Genomic DNA, 19,660 nt, shown 5'->3' on the forward strand with positions numbered 1-19,660 from the left:
ATGACGTCAGCAAGCGATGGGGAAGACAAAACGGGAGTATGAATGCGAAGCAGATGGATTTTGTCGCTCATCATGATGTGAACGAAATTCACCTTCCGTAGGCATAACACGAAAATTAAGAAAATTCTGACATGTCGCCTTTAATTGAAATTTTCACCATGATGACGTAATTAAAATAGAAAATGATGGAGTTGATCTTGTATAAAATTGTCTTAGCTACAACGTATCAAAATTTGGAAGTAAATTGATCAATATTTACAGAGATACAATCAATTTTCCATAAATTTCTTGACATCATAATGTGCAAATTCGTATTTTGAGTTCCAATGCCATTATGAAGATGTCATGATATAATTAAAGGCCAAATGAAACATAAAATCATATTTCCGACTCATACAATATATTAAAAACAATTGGGGGTCTCCGTGTATCCCAAAGAGTTATAATGGATTTTGTATAGGCATGTTTTTGCCCATATATGCTGTGTATTACAAGGGCTCGCGCGTATGGTCATTTTAAACGGACGCTCATTCCGTTTATAACAAGATAAACATGGTATCAAGTTGTTGGGAAAAAAAATGAGGAATATCATCCGGAAAAAAGAGAGGAGGAAACATTTTGCGTTCGGCCGTCACTAACGAAAATGCATGCGCATTCGCGTGTGCACGTTTTTTTACGAAATGCTTTAAATGGCCTGAAACGTACTCTTATTCAAAAATGATGTTGAGCATTTTGAAAATTTGCGCGCGTTTATTGACCTGAAATTAAACGGACGGATATTTACCCTGATCATGGTAAATATGAATGAGAAATCACTTTTTGTTATAAAGATATAATCATGAGTTGATTTTCAGATAATTTTACAAAATGGCATCTGGATGACGTCACGTCAATTTGATGACCTTGAAAATATTCCTGTCACGTCTTCTGATGATGACCTATGACTGTGTCAAAATTGAAAGAAAATGACAGTTCTGATTTTGAGTTATCCTCTGCACAAAAAAGTGCGGAGAATAAAAATAAAGAAATTAAAAAAGAAGAAATCAATATGTGGTCTGTCGATGACAGACCACCTAAAAAATTACATAAACTGATAGGTACAAAGAAAAGAGGCTCTTTGATTCTCCTTGGCGTTTATGTTTCTAAACTCTCCGACAAGTTCCACCACCTGCCCCCCCCCCCCATACAAGGGGGTAAAGGGGCTCTTTTAATGGCATGTTATAGGGTAAAACGTCGTATTATCCATCATTGTATTTCTTCTTCTGCAAAACATACATCCATTCCTCGTGATTACAAAAGATCAAATCAACGGAATGTAGTCACCTAATGAAATTCAGATTCACTTTAAGAAGGTCGAGAATATTCGGTTTCAATAGGCCTATATTTGTAAAATGAAGGATAAAAATGAGTTACATGTTATAGTTCGAAATGAGAGAACATCATTTAATTTCAGATAATTCTTGACATGATGAATCTGACGCTTTTTTATAACTTTAAAACTTTATAAACTTTAAAAACTCTTTTTAATAGAAACGTCAACAATTGGCAGCACTCCAACTCGAGCACGAGAAGATTTCTCCGATGACGTCAGCAAGCGATGGGGAAGACAAAACGGGAGTATGAATGCGAAGCAGATGGATTTTGTCGCTCATCATTTTGAACGATTAAAATACGTTCTCATAATTCATGATTATATACGTGTATATAAATAATGCTGAATAGTTATTGCTCTCGTCAAACGTTATCATTTTGCGCCGTCTGCTCCTTCTCTTTTCTTTTCTCTTTTTTTTTCTCGCTAATTTTAATGGATGAAGCTGGATGGTAACAGTAGAAATGAAAAGGGGTAAAGAGGTTTGACCCAATTACTTTGTAAATGGACTCTCTGCAAAACCACCCATAAATCCATGGATAAACATATAAATCATGATGTTGTGTGTGCATTCTTGTATTCATCAAAACGATTCATTGACATTCAGTTGTACATATAACCAGGTCCATTCCAACCCCCTGATATAACTATTGTAAGTAAAAACGATATGTATGTAGAACATGAACAATCATGTTAAAGAAAATATGTGCAAAAATATGAATAACGGATTGATGGGCAAAAGATTTTAGCTGAAATTGAAATGTTATAGAACATAAAATATTGAGTGACATTAAATCATCGTGTTTTATGGGTTTTTCTAGGCGGCTCATACGGCTCATAGCGCACGAGTTTTTAGTTGTCGAACTGCATTTGCTTTTGTGTATGGTTTCAATCGCACGTGTTACCGTCTTTGCGATTAGAACGACCTTTCTAGTAAAAATGCACACCTTTTTCAAACAGGATTTGTTTCCTTGTGTATATAATTCAATAACACTCGTAGACGTCTATACACTTGTAGCATGCGTTCTACCAGTTGTAGAGAACGAATGCATTACTTAAGTGGTTAAACTTTATTTGCTGTTAATCAATAGAATAAAGCTTTTTATTGTCTTTCTGTGGGCAAGTAACATTAGTGTGTGTTGTGATAAAGAGATTTCAAAAGGAACAAAAAAAGAAGAGATTCAGAGTATAAAAGAAGGGGCGAAGAACAGCTACGAAAAGAAATCAACAGGGAGAGAGGAATATAGAGAGAGAGAGATAATGTGAGATGGAGAGTTAAAGTGACAGAAAGACAGAAACATAAAGAGGGGAGGGAGAGATAGAGGTAGAGATAAAGAGAGAAAAGAGACAGAAACAGAGAAGGAGAAAAGGAAAGATTTGGCATCCTGAAACATAATACCCGATCAAATTTAGACAGACACAAAAACTTCTTCAAAATATTTCTTTTATTCTTGAAAATAAGTAAATGAAGGCATTTTGTATCTCTATATCTTTTAACGATTACACATGTATATAAAAAATCATGCCATTATCTTCCAATACAAAAACAACGCATTAAAGTTTCAGACAAACAATTTGGAAAGAGAACTCATTGCATATAAGCTACATTTCGTTACAACATAAACGGTATACATGTATACCTTTATAACAGTCAGGGATCGTTTTATACTTTTGGGTAGATAACAAGTGCATTTAATGATAAGTAGACTTATCACAAATACACCCAAATCTTATATTTGACTTTCAATTAAGGTAAAATATAAAATGATTATAATATATCAGAAATAGACTCATTAATACTATTCCTTTAGGTAAATATATGACACAATTGATACAAAGAATTCACCCCTATTTCAACATATTTGATTTTCTGTGCATTTGGGGGACAGTTCAGTTTACACAAATTTCAGTTTGGATCGATCACTAAACACAATGTCATACTATATCATTGAAAACTATACAAAAATTAGGTCTGTAATGATTTGGTAAAAAAGTAAACTTAAATACTCCTTTAACTTGTTCCCATACACGAAAAAATAAGGTAATAGCACACATAATCCAACTCAAGTTATATCTTTTACAAAAAGATATTTATAATGTACCAGCTATCTACAAAAAACATAAATTCTTCCAGAAGTTAGTATACATTCTGTTTATGATTTTCATTCTTCACTTTCACAAAACCCACACATTTCTTTATTTTAAGTGTACCTTGTGCTGCTTTCTTTGTAGTATGTTGTCTGTTCAGAGACATAAGGGCTTCATTAAAGAGTATGTGAGTTAATGCCTTCTGGCTCCTAACACAAATCAGAACATTTATAAATCTATGTACATGTACATTGACAATCAATATTGACCGTAAAGAAATACTGTGAGACTCGATGAAAGCACAAGTGTATTATAAACCAACAGAAATAAATATCAAAGTTTAGTGTGCATTATCATATCAAAGGTACTATGTAACATTGTTGAAGTTTTTCACCCATGCTAGACATTTGGCATTAGGGTAATCTATTTGAGAATTAAAAACTGAAATAAAGCTAACTTTTTAAGGTAATCTTAAGTGACAAGTATATTTCATTTGAGATGTCAATACATTTAACCCCCAAAACAAATAGAAATCGTCTCCAAATCAAATTTTGTTTCTTGAGAAATACTCCAACCTGTTGCTACATGTATCTTGATGCCCATTAAACTCCATACTTATATAATGCGATTCGGTACAACATGTCCAGTGCAATAGATGTCTTTTATCCATGGTAATAACAATAATGTTGATTATTTAGGAGCTCTAAAAACAAAAAATCCCATAACGCTTACACAATCTCAGAATGTGAAGAGAAAAGTAAATTATATAGACTCACAGAATAAATAAATTACATTATATGACTAAGAGCAGAAATTTGTTTGAAGGGATCCTTTGAATGTGGTTAATTCCCTTGATGGAAACTGGGAAGTTGTTCAACGTTTTTGAAACAGCTACTGTAAATAGTTTTCTTAGCTAGTGTCTGATTTCATCTAATAATTGAAATGGCTTTTAAGAAGATCATTGATTGATAATTTTTGTTATCATCAACATTCGGCAATGTTGACACATTTATCAAGAGAGATTTTGTATATTTTCATTTTTTGTTTAAACGGAAAAGAAACATGTTGCACTGGAAACTTTGCATGAAATCGCCGATTTATGAAATTGTTTTCTTCAATGTTACACAGTACCTTTCTGAAGCTGGCACGGCATGTGCTGGAATGTTTGAAGTTTGTTGTTCGTATGAGAAATAAAATACCTGTACAACTCAAATTTTAAAAACTATAAAACGTTGCATTCTTTCATTTGCCTTCAGTAACCATTGGTAAAGTCGTTAGATTGCCACATATGCCACTAGGCACAAAACAACAGGCACCATACCATGTAACAGAAGGATTGCTTCCTGTAACACAATGGCTTTACAAACTTGCCAATTTCCGATTTTGGTTAGCTGTGTGACAACCCTTTTAATGCATGTAGACCTATAGACTAGTCTTGCACTGGTAACGGTTCAACGATTTCAAAGTCTTTTGGTATATCTATCCCATGGAGGACAAATACAATGTGGCACAGGGAGATTAGACATGTTTGTGTGGCATATAAAGAGTTGAAGATAAAGTTGAGTTCTGGTCATGCAATTGCATTGTGAAAGAAATGGTATGGAATCAATCAGAAAAGTTTATCATCTAGCATATAAGTATTGGTGTGTACTGCAAGGTTCTGGAATCATCCAAATGATAAGAAATTTGGCCCAGTCTCAGTAAAGTTACAAGCAGTGTACACAGAAAGATATATAGGGGACTACACGAACATGTGGCATTCAAATACATCCCAATTTGTATGTTCTTACATGCCATATTTAGAATATTAAGGCATTTGAAGAGCCATGCTTTTCAGGGAACATTTCTTATCTGATGTTCTTCCACACATGCATAATACAATGATTATACTCACAAATCATTTTTACCTCTTCCCAGAACTCAACCTTATCTTTAAAGTCTGTACAGTCAGTGCTTTTGGAAATACCAGCTAATGACCTACATCATCCAGCAAAAATGTACATTTTTAAAACCTCAAATCATCTCACGGGTACAGAGTGGCAACTTTCTCTAAAAGTGCAAATAATAACAATATGAAGGAAAGGCAGAAACATAATGCAAACCAGAATAGCATTTTCATATGAGGTAGCTGGCTTGCAAACACCCTTTGCACATAGATAATGAAGCTGTCTCATTGTTATAAATCTTGGCCACAAGACCAAATAAGCTGCACTGAAAATAAAAATGAGTTGTGTTCCATAGAAGTCACTCTCTTTTTTTGTATGCAACAATCAAAGAACAAATACTAATTCAACTAGTCAGAAGATACCAGGTACAGTAAGGTAGTCATTCAAACAATTGTAAATGTTCCAGTGCTTGTCTGTTTATAAAAAGGTTCAACCAATGTTTAGACGGACACTTATCATAAATTATGAAAGCAAAACATGAGAGTTTGAAAATATTATTTTGCGTAAAATATTACTGTGTTCATTGCAGTATTACATAATATCGAGTCCTGTTAATTATGGAAAAAATATTATATTACCATAAGTATTCAACTAAAACTCACTCTGGGTTCACTTGAAGGGCTTTTGAGAACCAATCACTTTGATGTTTGTCAAAGCAGAGATGTAATTCAGATACAAATGAAAAGGATTGTTTGTAAAATTTAAAAAACAGTGACATGAAACACCAATTGAGGCATTAGGATATTTCAAAGCCTTCTTCATATTTTCCATCTAACTTACAAATAGTCAGAGAAATTTGGCATTTGGAAACAAAAAAGTTCAGGGATCACTGTTATTAACAAGCTTGGGTACTCCTATAGATGTTACACGACAACGAATTTAGTTTGCCTCTTTCTTTATTTTTTTTCCAGTTCTGTTTCTTCAATCATTGCATCTCGAATGGACAGGCACATACACTACAATGGGATCTGTAGACAACTGCCTACAGAGTTCGCCTTTGAGATATCACACACAACTTTACAAAATACAGAAAAATCACACATTAAAAATATAAATACCCATTCACAATCACAGACACTGATCATTGCAAAATTGCGGGTATACAACAATAAGTTTCTTTTTCTTATTCTATAGTTTGAGCACCATGGTGAAAATTCTATTTACAGATGTACAAGAATAAAAACCATAAACATAAGATGTGCCACTCAGCTCTGGCTACTAGAACTAATGTAATAAATGCACTTTCAGTATAAAAACAGCTACACATATCTGTAGCTCAAGACCACTTTGAAGGAATCTTTGAAACTTTGTAATCTTTATAACTTATTGTCTTGCGCACTTGTCAACGACTATGAGAAAGTTACACCATCCTTGAAGTATGATGACTGGATGATACACACCATTTCCGAGTCATCCCAACTCTTTGGATGCTACACGGGATTGCAATATTGAAGCCTAACTCCCATCCTGCAACAGAGGTCGTTGGTTTTGATCTGAGGTTCTTCCAAAGAGGATGTACATTTGAATACGTTGTCTTCAAATCCTCAACCCTAATGACATGAATGTTTGTGTGCACCTTGGCTGAGCAGGGCCAGCTTGTCATGTTTTTACTACACACAATACCAGAAACTCCAAGCAATGTGCATAAACAGCTAAGGTGAACATGAACAGTCCTGAGGAACATCCTCAAATAACCTATTGCGTAGAGTAAACATTGCACAAAATCCATTAAAAACATGTTCAATGAACATTCTGCTGCTTTTTTTCTGCCTGATTATTTAAAAGCTGTCATGAAAAGGAATCAAGACATACGTGTACATCGTGTTGCAACTAAAAAAAATTAATATTGGTAACTTGATATTTTGACAGGAGATTGTCATAACACCTTAAACTGGTCATAAAACCCCAGATTCAGCAGTGCAAATCATACAAGCATGTCTCTAACATTTGAGTTCTCACTGCTATTTTCATCATCATCATCATCATCTTGACTGCCCTCTCCGTAGAGTCCGACCTGGGCTATGCTCGTCTTGGACGTCCCGCTCTCGTTGTCACCCACCTGGAAACGAACGACCGAGGGTCGCTTTGGAATGAGCTCGGGGCTGGTTAAAAGGAGTGGCACTGAAAGACAGGCGTGATTGTTCACCATTGGGATGCTAGAGGGCGCAACAACAGAAAAATTTCAATTAACCATAGATTTCAATCTCAGTTTTCTCTTTCAGTGAAATACAGTTGTAGTACATTACTACATTGTAACTAATTCCGACACATCTGCACTAAAAAAAAATCAGTATTCTTGTTGGTATATAGCCATATGTTATTACAGAAAATAAATTCTAACAAGAATCTTGTATTTACTTTTCTTTAGTTATGGATATGAGAGTATTTTAATCCAATTAGTTATCTCTACAGGTGTCTGAAAGTGGCTAGTGGGTAGAGCTACTTTCTAACTATTTCTCATAATGGGTTATTGATTTTGCCCTCGCATTTTTGTCTTAAAATTTTTAACACATTCCTTCCAACGATTTTTAAAATACTACAGTAATTTTCTGAAAAACACAATGTAACATTTCTTGTATATTTATAAAAGGTTTTTAAACTCACTCTCTAACACTTAATCTTCTGCGAACCTCGTTTGGAGGTTTGTGTTTGCATAGAGGCACAAATTCTTCATTATCCATCATCTCCTCTACCTGAAACATTAGAAGCAAAACAAATTTTTTAAAAATCAATATATTTTATCTTGGTTCATATACATATATATTCCTCATGAAACATTGAAATAGGGGGTACAAAATTAAACAAGAAACAGCAGATTAAAACAGAAAGGTAGATTAGAAGAGGAATAGGAACAAGTGGTGAAAACAAGAGGAAGATAAAGATAAAGATAGATCAAAACAATGATTCCTTGAAAAGACAAGATTAAAGGTAAAGACCAGTTATGGTCATGCGATTGCATTGTGAAAGAAACGTTGTGGAATCGATCAGAAAAGGTTGATCATCTAGCATCTAGCATCTGCAAGGTTCTGGAATCATCAAAATGATAAGAAATTTGGGCCATTCTTCGTAAAGTTACAAGCACTATACACAGAAAGATGTATATGGGACTAACCTATATCTCTCACAGACCATGAGAGAAACAAATTTACCAAATATATGAATTAGTAGGCGGTTTCCTGGCAAATTTTTTATCATCATGTATTAGTCAAAACATATTCTTTCACATGATTGGTAATGAGAGCTTCCATTTCATTTTTTGAAATTGGGGCGTTTCCAATACTAGTCTTTACCTTTAAAAAAAAAAAAAAAGGGAAACAAGGTTTAAAAACACAGGATGATAAAGAAAAAGACGAGGAGAAAAACACAGATGAGAAAAAAAATAGTAGAAGATAGGATGAAGTAGATGAAAATAATTATGAAAGAGGGAAGGAAAAGATAAGGACACAGTAAAATTAATAAAAACAGATAACAAAATGAAGAATAGAAACAAAAATAATCAAGCCATTTCTGTTCTGTATGGATGTGTTTCTAACTTCACTACTGTAATAAAACTTCTGTTTTGGGGGAGGGGCACCAGTTTAATCTCATGGCTAACTGCTGTGTTTACCCTCTATTCGGACTACAAAAATTCTTCATGTACAATTTTGAAATTTGTTATCCAATGTTATAAAAAATTGAGAATAATCCTATTTGTTAGGATTTTAATCAACAAAATATGAATAAAATTTCTTGAACCTATACGATCAGTAATTACTTCTTTCTAGTCTGTATGTTGTATATAGAAACCGTATAAATTTCAGCTAGTCTACTCTGAACAGGCTTTTTGTACATCATACCTTCATGGGGTTATTCTCGTCTTCCTTCGCAGGTTTGATCGAGATATCCCGAACCGCTCTGAACTGACCACAGTTGTTAAGATGTTCGTTCTCCAAACGGAAAAAGTTCCATATAAATCTCCTATATATCACATAAAAAATAAAGACCAGAAAACTGGAAAATGACTGTTGAATCAATGAATCCCGTATATGTTGATTATACAAATAAACATGGGCAAGTCCGTTCTCCTCTAAGCGGAAAAAGTTCCATATAAATCTCCTATATACCACACATAAGATAAAGACCAATAACTTGATTATTACCCTTGGATCAATAAATGACCCATATGCATGTTTGTCCATGATAAAAATCAACATGGGCAAGTCCACGCTTTTTTGTCCTATATAGATTCATTACTGACCACATCAGAGATTTTAATATACCTCAACCTGGGCCCTGGAACAGAAAAAATTACAATTGATCTTATCTCATTCAAATTATTCACATTTCCATCACCCAAACGTAACTTTACAATTAAAAGTAACTTGCCATTAGTCTTTATGTTACAGATGGATACAATGCATGGTAAGATACAATAAATTTCAGCAGGAACGGAGATAAAATATATTTTAACGTCTGATTGTGGGTTGATTTTTATGTTTCAGAGCCCCGATCCTTGATTTTGTTTACGTTACAGGACAAGAGGGCCCTTATACTTGCATTAAGTTAGCCCTATTAGAGCTCAAATCGGACAACATATGAATTAGTGAAATGATACATTTTGATATGTTCATGACTGCATACCAACAAGTAATGACACCATCATCTAGAATTTGATAATTTGTGACATGACATATATCATGATTGGAATCATTGTAATAATACCTTATAACTTCTAAGAAACACAGGATGGTAGAAATGATGAGTCCGTTACGACCGCGGCCAATGTCCATCTGTCCTACCGTGTTGTTGACTGACCAAATGAAGCGTAGCACCAAGTCTTCCACCATTGCAAAATAATATGCCTGCAGAGATAACAATAATATTCAAATTCAAATTCAAAGTTTAATCAATACTCTTCATAAAAACATTTAAAACACACAAATACAGAATGGAGTTATAAATATAAAAAGACACAAGAAAGTGATAACAAATACAATGGCAATTTATAAGAGCATTTGGGATAGGCAGAAAGGAGGGAAGTTCCTTATATAAAAGCCTACCCCAAATAATAATAGTGATCTGGATATATATATCATTCAATACAAAATAGCGTCTCTTAGCGCTTTACAGATATTTTTACTCCGGTCATCAAAGGATTCATTCACGCGCAATGTGCACCATCTCTACCCCCTGTGGAGTATTCCTACCATACAGTCACGCTGATGGCATATAGCAGTTATTAACACAAAGGCTTGAATCGTCATTCTACTAGGTAATCATTTCTCTCCTGTGTATGAAGTGGCAAATGTAGATTATTGAGGATCAAACCAACGACCTTTGAATTTCAAGTCCAGTGCTTAAACCAACTTTTATCATTATCTCCACCTGTGAAAAGAGGTTACTTTTCAAATGCTTGCATCCCTTTTTTCATGTGGCATGTATAATTGAACATTGTGTACAAGGAAGAAAGAAATTCAAAGTCATTTCTAATGATACACATACCAAACATTTTACTCAGTTTCATGAAAAGGCTCAATTGAAAATATTTGAGCTGATTTTTAGTCATCCTAAAATATTTTCTGAATTCATATGTGCTTTGAAGCTGTCTGAAGCTTAAGTAAAAGAGCACCCATGTGGGAGTAGTGTGTGGGGTGTGTGAGTCATAACATGCATGTATGCAGGCATACATTTTCTTACACATTCAAGAAAGAGATCTGGGGGGTGCTTCACAAAGATTTTAAGTGGAAATTAACTCGAAGTTGGACTTTAAAATTATGGTGAGTCATTTGTAGCCTTAAAATAAAATATATTCAAAAGCAAAATTTCAAGTATTTTAGACTTTTTATATATCAAGAACATGAAATCTCCCTGATAACAGAAAATATGAATGAATTGAATCAACATTCTAAGCCTTTTAAAATAACTTTTACAAAATATTTTCATAGATGCTAACGGCTTTCCATAATGGTTGAGTCCAACTTAGAGATAAGTTTAACTTGGGATCTTTGTGAAACACCCCCCTGGGTCATTTCCATTCCTGCCTCACCTTTTCCGGATAGACGATTTCATCCCTGAGTAATTTATTGTAGGATTTCTTCTCCAGGAGCCCCCAATCCATTTTGATATCCCATGTAAGGGTGTAGCAGGAGCTACAGAAAGCACTGAAGATCCATAAACAGTACAACGGATCCTGGTAGAAATGCTCATGTAGGTCTTGATCTGTAACATGTAGGAATATAATCACAGATATTGAAGCAAATATCATTGAAAACTGGCATTATATAGAAATGTTATAAAAATGTAGGTATTTGGTTAGTGTAGCAAATTGACTTGGAGCAAATGTTGCAGGAGTGCGTGTTTAAAAACCTTTTCTATAAAAAATAGAAAAAGAGCAATATTTGACAATCTTGCTCTCCCTAATCATTTATAATTTTTATTGTCTTTTTTTCTTCAGTTTATATGAAAGTAAATTTCAAACAAGGTAGCTTCAAAATCTCATAAGGAAACCTTTTTTTACATTCACCCACCTAAAACATTTAATTTTCAACGATTTCCAACAATTCCCACACCCGTACATCCCTATCCAATTCTTGTCAAGTTTAATAGTAGAGCTGGTATTAATTATCCCCTGCACTTGAAACTCCATTAAACAATACTACCTTTCACTACTCACCTCTTCGTATGTGGACTAATGCTGAGAAGAGGACCACGAAAAATGTGGTCGAATATTTCCCCGCGTTCACGAGGTGAGGGAATGCTTTCTTGGTGTCACGGTAACGCCGTAAACATTGCGCGAACCGGAACCACGCGGGGAGGCACGCCACTACCGCCCGTATTGCGTGGGAGTACGAGGATAAACAGGATAATTTACCTGGAAGATGAGAGAGATGATATAAACAGATAAACTTGAGGTGCCGCTACAAAAGTTACTTATGATAAATATTCATACAGTGAAACCTGTATATGAAGACCACTAAAGGGATACATGGAAAGTGATCTTTATAGGCAAGGTGGTCTTTATGTACAGGTTCCTTTAGTACAGGTTTCAATAAGAAACAATATTCAAGGGAAATGAAAAAGATGGTTTTTGTAGACAGGTGATCTTTCTATAAAGGTGATTGCTAAAGCAGGTTTGACTGTAGCTAGATTTATATTGCACAAATACCCACCCCATGGGGATGCTCAAGGCACTATTATCCCGACTTTAGCCCAGCATTCAAGGCATAAATTCCTCCTACCAGGTACCATTTACTACACCTGGGTGAGAGTAGTAAATGTACATGCCTTGTGTCCTATATGAAAGTTAACATAGTTATTTATTGATCTATTTTTTAATTTGTTTTTAATTATTTATGTATGGTTCATCACATTACATGGTATGATCAATATGAGAATAAACAAACGATAGCAGAAGATTTTAAGAAAGCAAATACAATCATAATGCATGTACAGTAATGGAGAAACATGCAGAGGTTTGGCAATAAAAGCCCAAGGCTTGTAACATTCAATTTAGTATATATTCTTTAAGTGATACAAAACAATAATATATAATACTGATGATAGTAGCACAGTAAAAGGTAGACATCTGACAAAAATACCTTGAAAATTATCTTCCTGTTTTCATGATTGAAAGGTCCTATGCAAATTCACTTAGCTCTGTTTCATATGATACAAAAATGTGAATCGTGTATTACACTTAAGTCATCATAAATGATAAAGATGCCACAGTTTGCTACATCATATCTGAATGAGACTAAAAATTCAGTACTTACATTGACCATTTTTTACCCAGCTGACTTCGCAAGAGTAGTAACATATAAGAAACTCCATGTCTAAAAGCACACACGTTAGACTATTGAGCTGATCAGCCAGCCAGAAATCGGCGAACCCTACTGCGTGGAATGGAGCTATTGCTATGTGACCCTGGAGACGGAGATAGAAAGGGAGAGAGAGGGAGTAAGACAGACATACAGAGATAAAAGAGAGAGAGAGAGAAGAGAGGGAGAGAGAAGAGAGGGAGAGAGAAGGGAGAGAGAGAAGAGAAAGAGAGAAGAGAGAGACATTAGAGAGAGAGAAGAGACAGACAAGAGTGACAGAAATCAGGGAGAAAGAGAAAGTAAGAGATAGTGAAAAAAAAGAGAGAGTAAGAGATAGTGAAAAAAGGGAGAGTAAGAGAAAGAAAGAGAGAGACAGAGAGACAGAGAGACAGAGAGGAAAGAGAGAAGAGAGAGAAAAGAGAATGAGAACTTGTTTTAGGTTGATAAGAGTCTTATCTGTTCAGTCCTTTACAAAAACATGGTAATATTCTTGGAATTATGAGCTTGGCAATTGGTGCTCTGTAACTCTGTGGACTATCTCATCACATATTAGCCTGGGCTAATGTGAGTTTCCATTTATGAATATCAGCATTGGTGTTCAAGGCTGTTCGAGGACAGGTAATAATTTAAAGAAACTAAAAGTCATCAAAACAGACTCTTTTAGACCATTTGGAGACTCAAGGCATATAGATAGCCTCCAACTTCTGTCTCCAAATGGTCTAAAAGAGTCTGTTTTGATGACTTTTAGATTCTTCTGTCTGTCCTATTCCAAAGGGCAGTCGTGTTACCGGATATGACCAATTACGACCAATATCCATCACACCCATTCTGGCTCGCCTCTTCGAGGGATTTCTTGCTGACTGGGTAATGGAGGACATTAAGCCCCTTGTGGATTCTCACCAATTTGGAAACATGAAGGGTTCTTCGGTCGATCACTACCTTGTTGGAATGCTTGACCATATTCACAAAGGCCTTGACCGGCCAGGCTTTGTCGCCAATGTCTGTGCCATCGACTTTTGTAAAGCTTTCGACAAGATCAATCACACTATTGCCATCAAGAAAATGATCAATCTCGGTGTTGATAGGTCCATTCTGCCAACCATCTGCAGTTTTCTTTCGCGGAGAACGCAGTCTGTTCGCTTCAAGGGTGTATCGTCTGAATCCCGTCAGCTCTCTTGCGGTGTTCCACAAGGGACGAAACTTGGCCCTATCACATTCCTTGTTATGATCAACGATGCTGCTGAAAATTGTGACTACTGGAAGTATGTCGATGATTTGTCACTTGTGGAAGTTGTTCATCACTCGCGGCCGTCAGAAATGCAGTCGAATCTCGATTCCTTAAGTCGCTGGTGTGATGACAACGATATGGCTCCTAAACCGGAAAAGTGTCAAGTGTTGCAAGTCTCTTTTCTTCGTCATGCTCCTCCCCCTGTTCATTTGTCCATTCGTGATGTACCCTTGCAATCCTGCTCATCTTTTAAACTTCTTGGTGTTATCGTTCAGGATGATCTAAAATGGAAAGAGCAGGTGAAACGCATGGTTGGAAATGCATCACGTCGCCTCTTCATTCTATGTAAACTCAAGAAGTTTGGTGTCAAACCAGAGGATCTCGTGTTCATATACTCTGTGTACATACGACCAATACTAGAGTATGCAGTACCTGTTTGGGGAACAAGTTTAACCCTGCGCCAGTCTGCTGAAATTGAACGAGTACAGAAGAGAGCTCTTCGCATGATTTGTTACCCGACTGACTCTCACTATGATGACCTTCTTCACCAATTTGACATTTCATCTCTTGATAGTCGACGTGTTGAGATCCTCACGCGATTTGCGAAATCACTTCTGGGTTCTCAAAGACACCGCCATCTCCTGCCACAACCGCGCCATGTGACTACTTGCCGCAGTTTAAGAAACTCCGATCATTTGTCCCTTCCACGTTGCAGAACCCAGCGTTACAAACAATCGGCAGTTCCCTCTCTTGTTCGTTTGCTAAATTCGATCAACTGAAATCTTGTTAGATCTGTTTTATGTATTGTCATTTTCGAACTCTCTCCATCTCTCTGTCTCTCTCTCTCTCTCTCTCTCTTCCTCTCTTCCTCCCTTTCTCTAGCTCTTTCTTTCTCCTTCTCATTTCCCTCCTTCCCTCTCCCACTGTTTCTCTATTTCTGTCTTGTATTTCCTCTCCTCAATTTTCTTACAATGTTATAATTACTCATTAATAATGTTCACCAATATGTATAGGTCATTGACATTCACCATTTTTAAATAGTATAATAACAATTCCATAATGGCATTCTTATTCATGTAGCATTTGACATTTCCGTATTATGTGCATTTTACTTTTACAATGCTTCATTAAGTTGAATCAACTCAATTCTCGTTCAATTGCTTACATTTTTTTTGTCATGAATTGAACTCTCTTTTTTCTTGTTATCCTTTCCCTCTCCCTCTTTTCCACTTTTCACTCTTTATTTCTTCTTTCTCTCTCATTTTCCTTTCCCTCCTCCCCTCTCCCACTCCCACTGTTTCTCTATTTCTGTCTTGTATTTCCTCTTCTCAATTTCTGACAATGTGATAATTACTCATTAATAATGTTCACCAATATGTATAGGTCGTTGACATTCACCAATTTTAAACAGTATAATATCAATTCCACAATGGCATTCGTATTAATGTATCATTTGACATTTCTTTATTATGTGCATTTTACTTTTACAATGCTTCATTAAGCTGAATCAACTCAATTCTCGTTCATTTGCTTACTTTTTTTGTCATGAATTGAACTCTTTTTTTTCTCTCGTTATCCTTTCCCTCTCCCTCTCTTCCACTTTTCACTCTTTATTTCTTCTCTCTTCTCAATTCACTGACAAACTGATTATCACCATTTTATAACTTACAATCTTTCTTTTTTTCTTCATACTAAGTTACTTAGTTATTACTGAATTTTTAATTCAACTGTTTTTAATGCATTTTTATATGATACAATGTGAGCAATGTACTTTAACTTATTACTGAATTTTTAAATCTACTGTTTTTAATGCATTTTTATATGATACATTGTAAGCCAATTATTGTTAGTCTTTGGACTTTTTATTTGGTATATTTGTAATAAAACCGAAAAAATTGAAAAATTGAAAAATTGAAATTGAAATAGGACAAGGGTGAAAAAAAATGTACATTTAGACTAGCAGTATCCTCAGCATATCTTTAAAAGAAAATCTGAATCTAAAATTGAGGCATAAAAAGTGTACAAACCTGTATTATTTCTGTCTCTTTTGTTTAAAAGAAATTATATTTTAAAAGTTCTATGACTAGGGAATGAACACAAGAAAACAGAAAAACATTGATTATCGAGGGCAGAAGGGGTGGGGATCAGCATTGCTGAACTAGAATTCTGAAAAGCCAGAAACTCGCCCGGTAGTTGAGCATCCTCGTTGGCACCTGAATATCGTCGAGAACAGCATTAGTGTAGGAGGTGGGTGATGGCGGGGAAATAGGAGGGGGAAGAGGAGGGGAAAGAGGAGGGGGAACAGGGGGAACAGGAGGGGAAAAGGAGGGAAAGAGAAGGGGGAGAGGAGGGGGAAGAGGAAAGGGAAGAGGAGGGGGAAGAGGAGGGGAAGAGGAGGGGGAAGAGGAGGGGAAATAGGAGGGAAAAGAGGAGGGGGAAGGAGGGGGGAAAATAAGGGGAAAAGGAGGGGAAGATGAGGGGGGAAGACGAGGGGAGAAAAGGAGGGAGAAGAGGAGGGGAAGGGGCTATACTGAAGCAGTTGACAAAAGTGGTTGAAAACTGGCAATACTCACTAGAATTCTAAGGAGCCAGAATCGCGCCCGGTAGTTGAGCGTCCTGGTGGGATTGATAAGAAAGAGTAGCATCGACCCTGCCAGGATGAGGGGGTTGATGTACGGAGGGATGTTCGTCATGCCGCAACAGATGTATGCCAGGATGCTTATGATCCAAAACACCATGAATAGAAGGGCAACCTAAAGAAGACAAAATTCAAAGGAGACGGACTGAACGTTAGTTTTGAACTCTGGTTATCGAAAGCGATTTTTATCTTACCAGTAGATGCATCTCATTCTTTGCCGAGGACAGCAAAGCCTAACATATTTTGACACAATATTAATTGGTAAAAGCACTTGAATTGGAATGCAAAGGCCTTGGGTTTGATCCTGTCTTTTGGCAAGGCATTAATCTACATTTGCCACTCCATACTCAGGGGGGAAACGGAGACCTGTAAGGGTGACAAAAAGCCTTTGAGTTTGTAATTGCCATATATGCCCTCCCAAGGGAATGGAGATCCGAATTGAATCCGATGACCGGGGTAATAATAGCAAAGCATAAAGAAACAATATATCGTATTAAGTGCTATATACATCCAGATATGTATTATTATATTCCACATACTAAGAATCTTGCTCTACGATTGGTCAAAAGTAAATCACGTGATGAAAGATAGTTCGCCCATTATTGATGGGAGAAGCAAAAAGTTTGTTACACTGTGTAGATAGTAATACTATCTACACAGTGCAATGCACTTTCACTGAAGATAGAGGTACTATCTACACAGTGCAACGTACTTTCACTGAAGATTATCAAAAAGCGCACTAAAACAGGCGTAATTAAGCGCGCATTACCTATGAGCGCAATTAAAGAAAACACATGCACGCACCGTACCCTCAAGGGGTTGGGTTAAACTTAAACTTTTTTTGGTGTGAATTTGGGCCTAGGTGTCGTTTATGTAGATGCATACACGTCCTTTTCTTTTTGTAGTTAAATTTTTTTAGATGTGGAATATAAAGCAAATAATCACCTTTTGGTTTCAGGCGATGGCAAACTATCACTTCCTTGTCGATCAGAATGTATACGCTATCTTTCCTCAGCTTCGCTTTGGATAGATAGCTACATGTACATCCAGATCGCCTCGGAAGTGATAGTTTGTCCCATCACCCTCACCAACGGTAATTATTTGCTTATCATTCATCCACATTTGCCACTCTCCACACAGATGGAACCCAGGAGGATGTGAAAGCCATTGTAGTGTGCTCAGCATTGAGTGCATCTGGCACCTGGCTGTAATGCTCCCCAGGGAGTAAAGAATGTGCCTACAGTGTAATGATATTTCTGTAAAGTGTATTGAGCACTACATAGACCCTAAATATCCTTTGTTATTACTAATTCTGCAAATAATTTTCTTGTTTTCAAATTTAGCATTTGCATTTACTATGGAATGTACAATTTGTTTTAAATACAACCAAACTGATATCAAGCAAATTACTCTTTTCAATAATATTTCATACAAAAGATTAATCCTTCAGTTTGAAATTTTGTCAGTATGTTTATGTTTTGTTTTTCATTTGTCAAAAAATGTTGTAGTTTAATGCAAGATTCTTTAAAGAAGAGGAATATTTTTTCTTTTTTATTAGACTGTACATTTAATACTACTTTTTAACAGATAGCAACAAGATACAAAGATCATCCCAAGTTTCCACCTTATTCCAAACCCTCCCAAACATATATCGCTGTGCAAACACAGTAACAATCAAATCTACGATTAGCAGATAACATTTATTAAATTATTTGTGCTTCATAAAAAGAACAATAACTAGTCAGGTGAACGACCTGCCTTGTTGACATACAAAATATGATTGACAGCTACCATGCTAATCTTATCGGTTTCGTGACATTTCTTTAACGATCAGAGTCTGATTAATCATCGAATTAATCCTATCTCTTTACTTAATCTTATCATTCATCATAACTTGACAGTAAATAATATATATACGAAAAGGCACATGTTACTCTTGATATACCCCACAAACTACAGTATTTTTAGTTTTCTTTGCATATGTTGACACAAAGTACTACATACAAATTGTTAACTTTCATGGAGTATTAGTAAATATCATTTAAAGTAGTAACTTATGTATGTATTAAGTACATGTAATAAAGATCCCTAGCCAAAATTTCAATAAATGTATTATTTTGTAAATCAAGTTGCAACAAATCATGGTGTATTTGCTTAAATGTTGTGACTCATATCATTATGACATGTATGCCTCGTTTTCACATGCCATGGTAAACTACCTTGAAAAACAAAGGAAAAAGGAAAAAAGGAAAGAATGAAAGAAAGAAAGAAAGACAGAAAGAAAGAAGGAAAGTAAGACAGAAAAAAAGAAAGAAAGAAAATCAGATGCCACGGTTTTGCAGCATCACATCTGAACGAGCGCTCACTTTATAATATCTGTGTGAAGTGTGTAGGGCATGATGCTGTATGTGATGTCTTTATATTCAATGTTGTGGCATCAACCTTTTTGTGAGGTGGTTATCTCTCTTATGTGTGAATCAGGTTCTCAGCTGTATGTACACGTAGCACCATTTCTGATCTTTGCCCCCTGGGAGATACCATATCCATTAAAAAACGCTAACTAAATAATCATAAATTAAGTTTTTTAATTGTGTT

At 35.7% G+C, this 19,660-nt stretch overlaps 1 protein-coding gene across 1 annotated transcript in view; it reads right to left on the reverse strand.

Moving 5' to 3' along the window:
• Positions 1 to 6,290: 6,290 nt before the first annotated feature.
• Positions 6,291 to 19,660, reverse strand: part of LOC583216 (xenotropic and polytropic retrovirus receptor 1 homolog) — a 34,791-nt gene continuing 21,421 nt past the window's right edge. The window contains exons 9-16 of the mRNA XM_030997374.1: positions 17,001 to 17,180; positions 13,155 to 13,305; positions 12,056 to 12,253; positions 11,429 to 11,601; positions 10,105 to 10,244; positions 9,240 to 9,360; positions 8,008 to 8,096; positions 6,291 to 7,559 (exon numbers count right to left, since the gene is read on the reverse strand). Of these exons, the coding sequence (XP_030853234.1) occupies positions 7,328 to 7,559; positions 8,008 to 8,096; positions 9,240 to 9,360; positions 10,105 to 10,244; positions 11,429 to 11,601; positions 12,056 to 12,253; positions 13,155 to 13,305; positions 17,001 to 17,180 (1,284 nt within the window). The 3' untranslated portion in view covers positions 6,291 to 7,327. The remainder of the gene's footprint in view (positions 7,560 to 8,007; positions 8,097 to 9,239; positions 9,361 to 10,104; positions 10,245 to 11,428; positions 11,602 to 12,055; positions 12,254 to 13,154; positions 13,306 to 17,000; positions 17,181 to 19,660) is intronic.

Source organism: Strongylocentrotus purpuratus, unplaced genomic scaffold (genome assembly GCF_000002235.5).
Source record: "Strongylocentrotus purpuratus isolate Spur 01 unplaced genomic scaffold, Spur_5.0 spur5_scaffold_4, whole genome shotgun sequence".
Taxonomy (NCBI): Eukaryota; Metazoa; Echinodermata; class Echinoidea; order Camarodonta; family Strongylocentrotidae; genus Strongylocentrotus; species Strongylocentrotus purpuratus.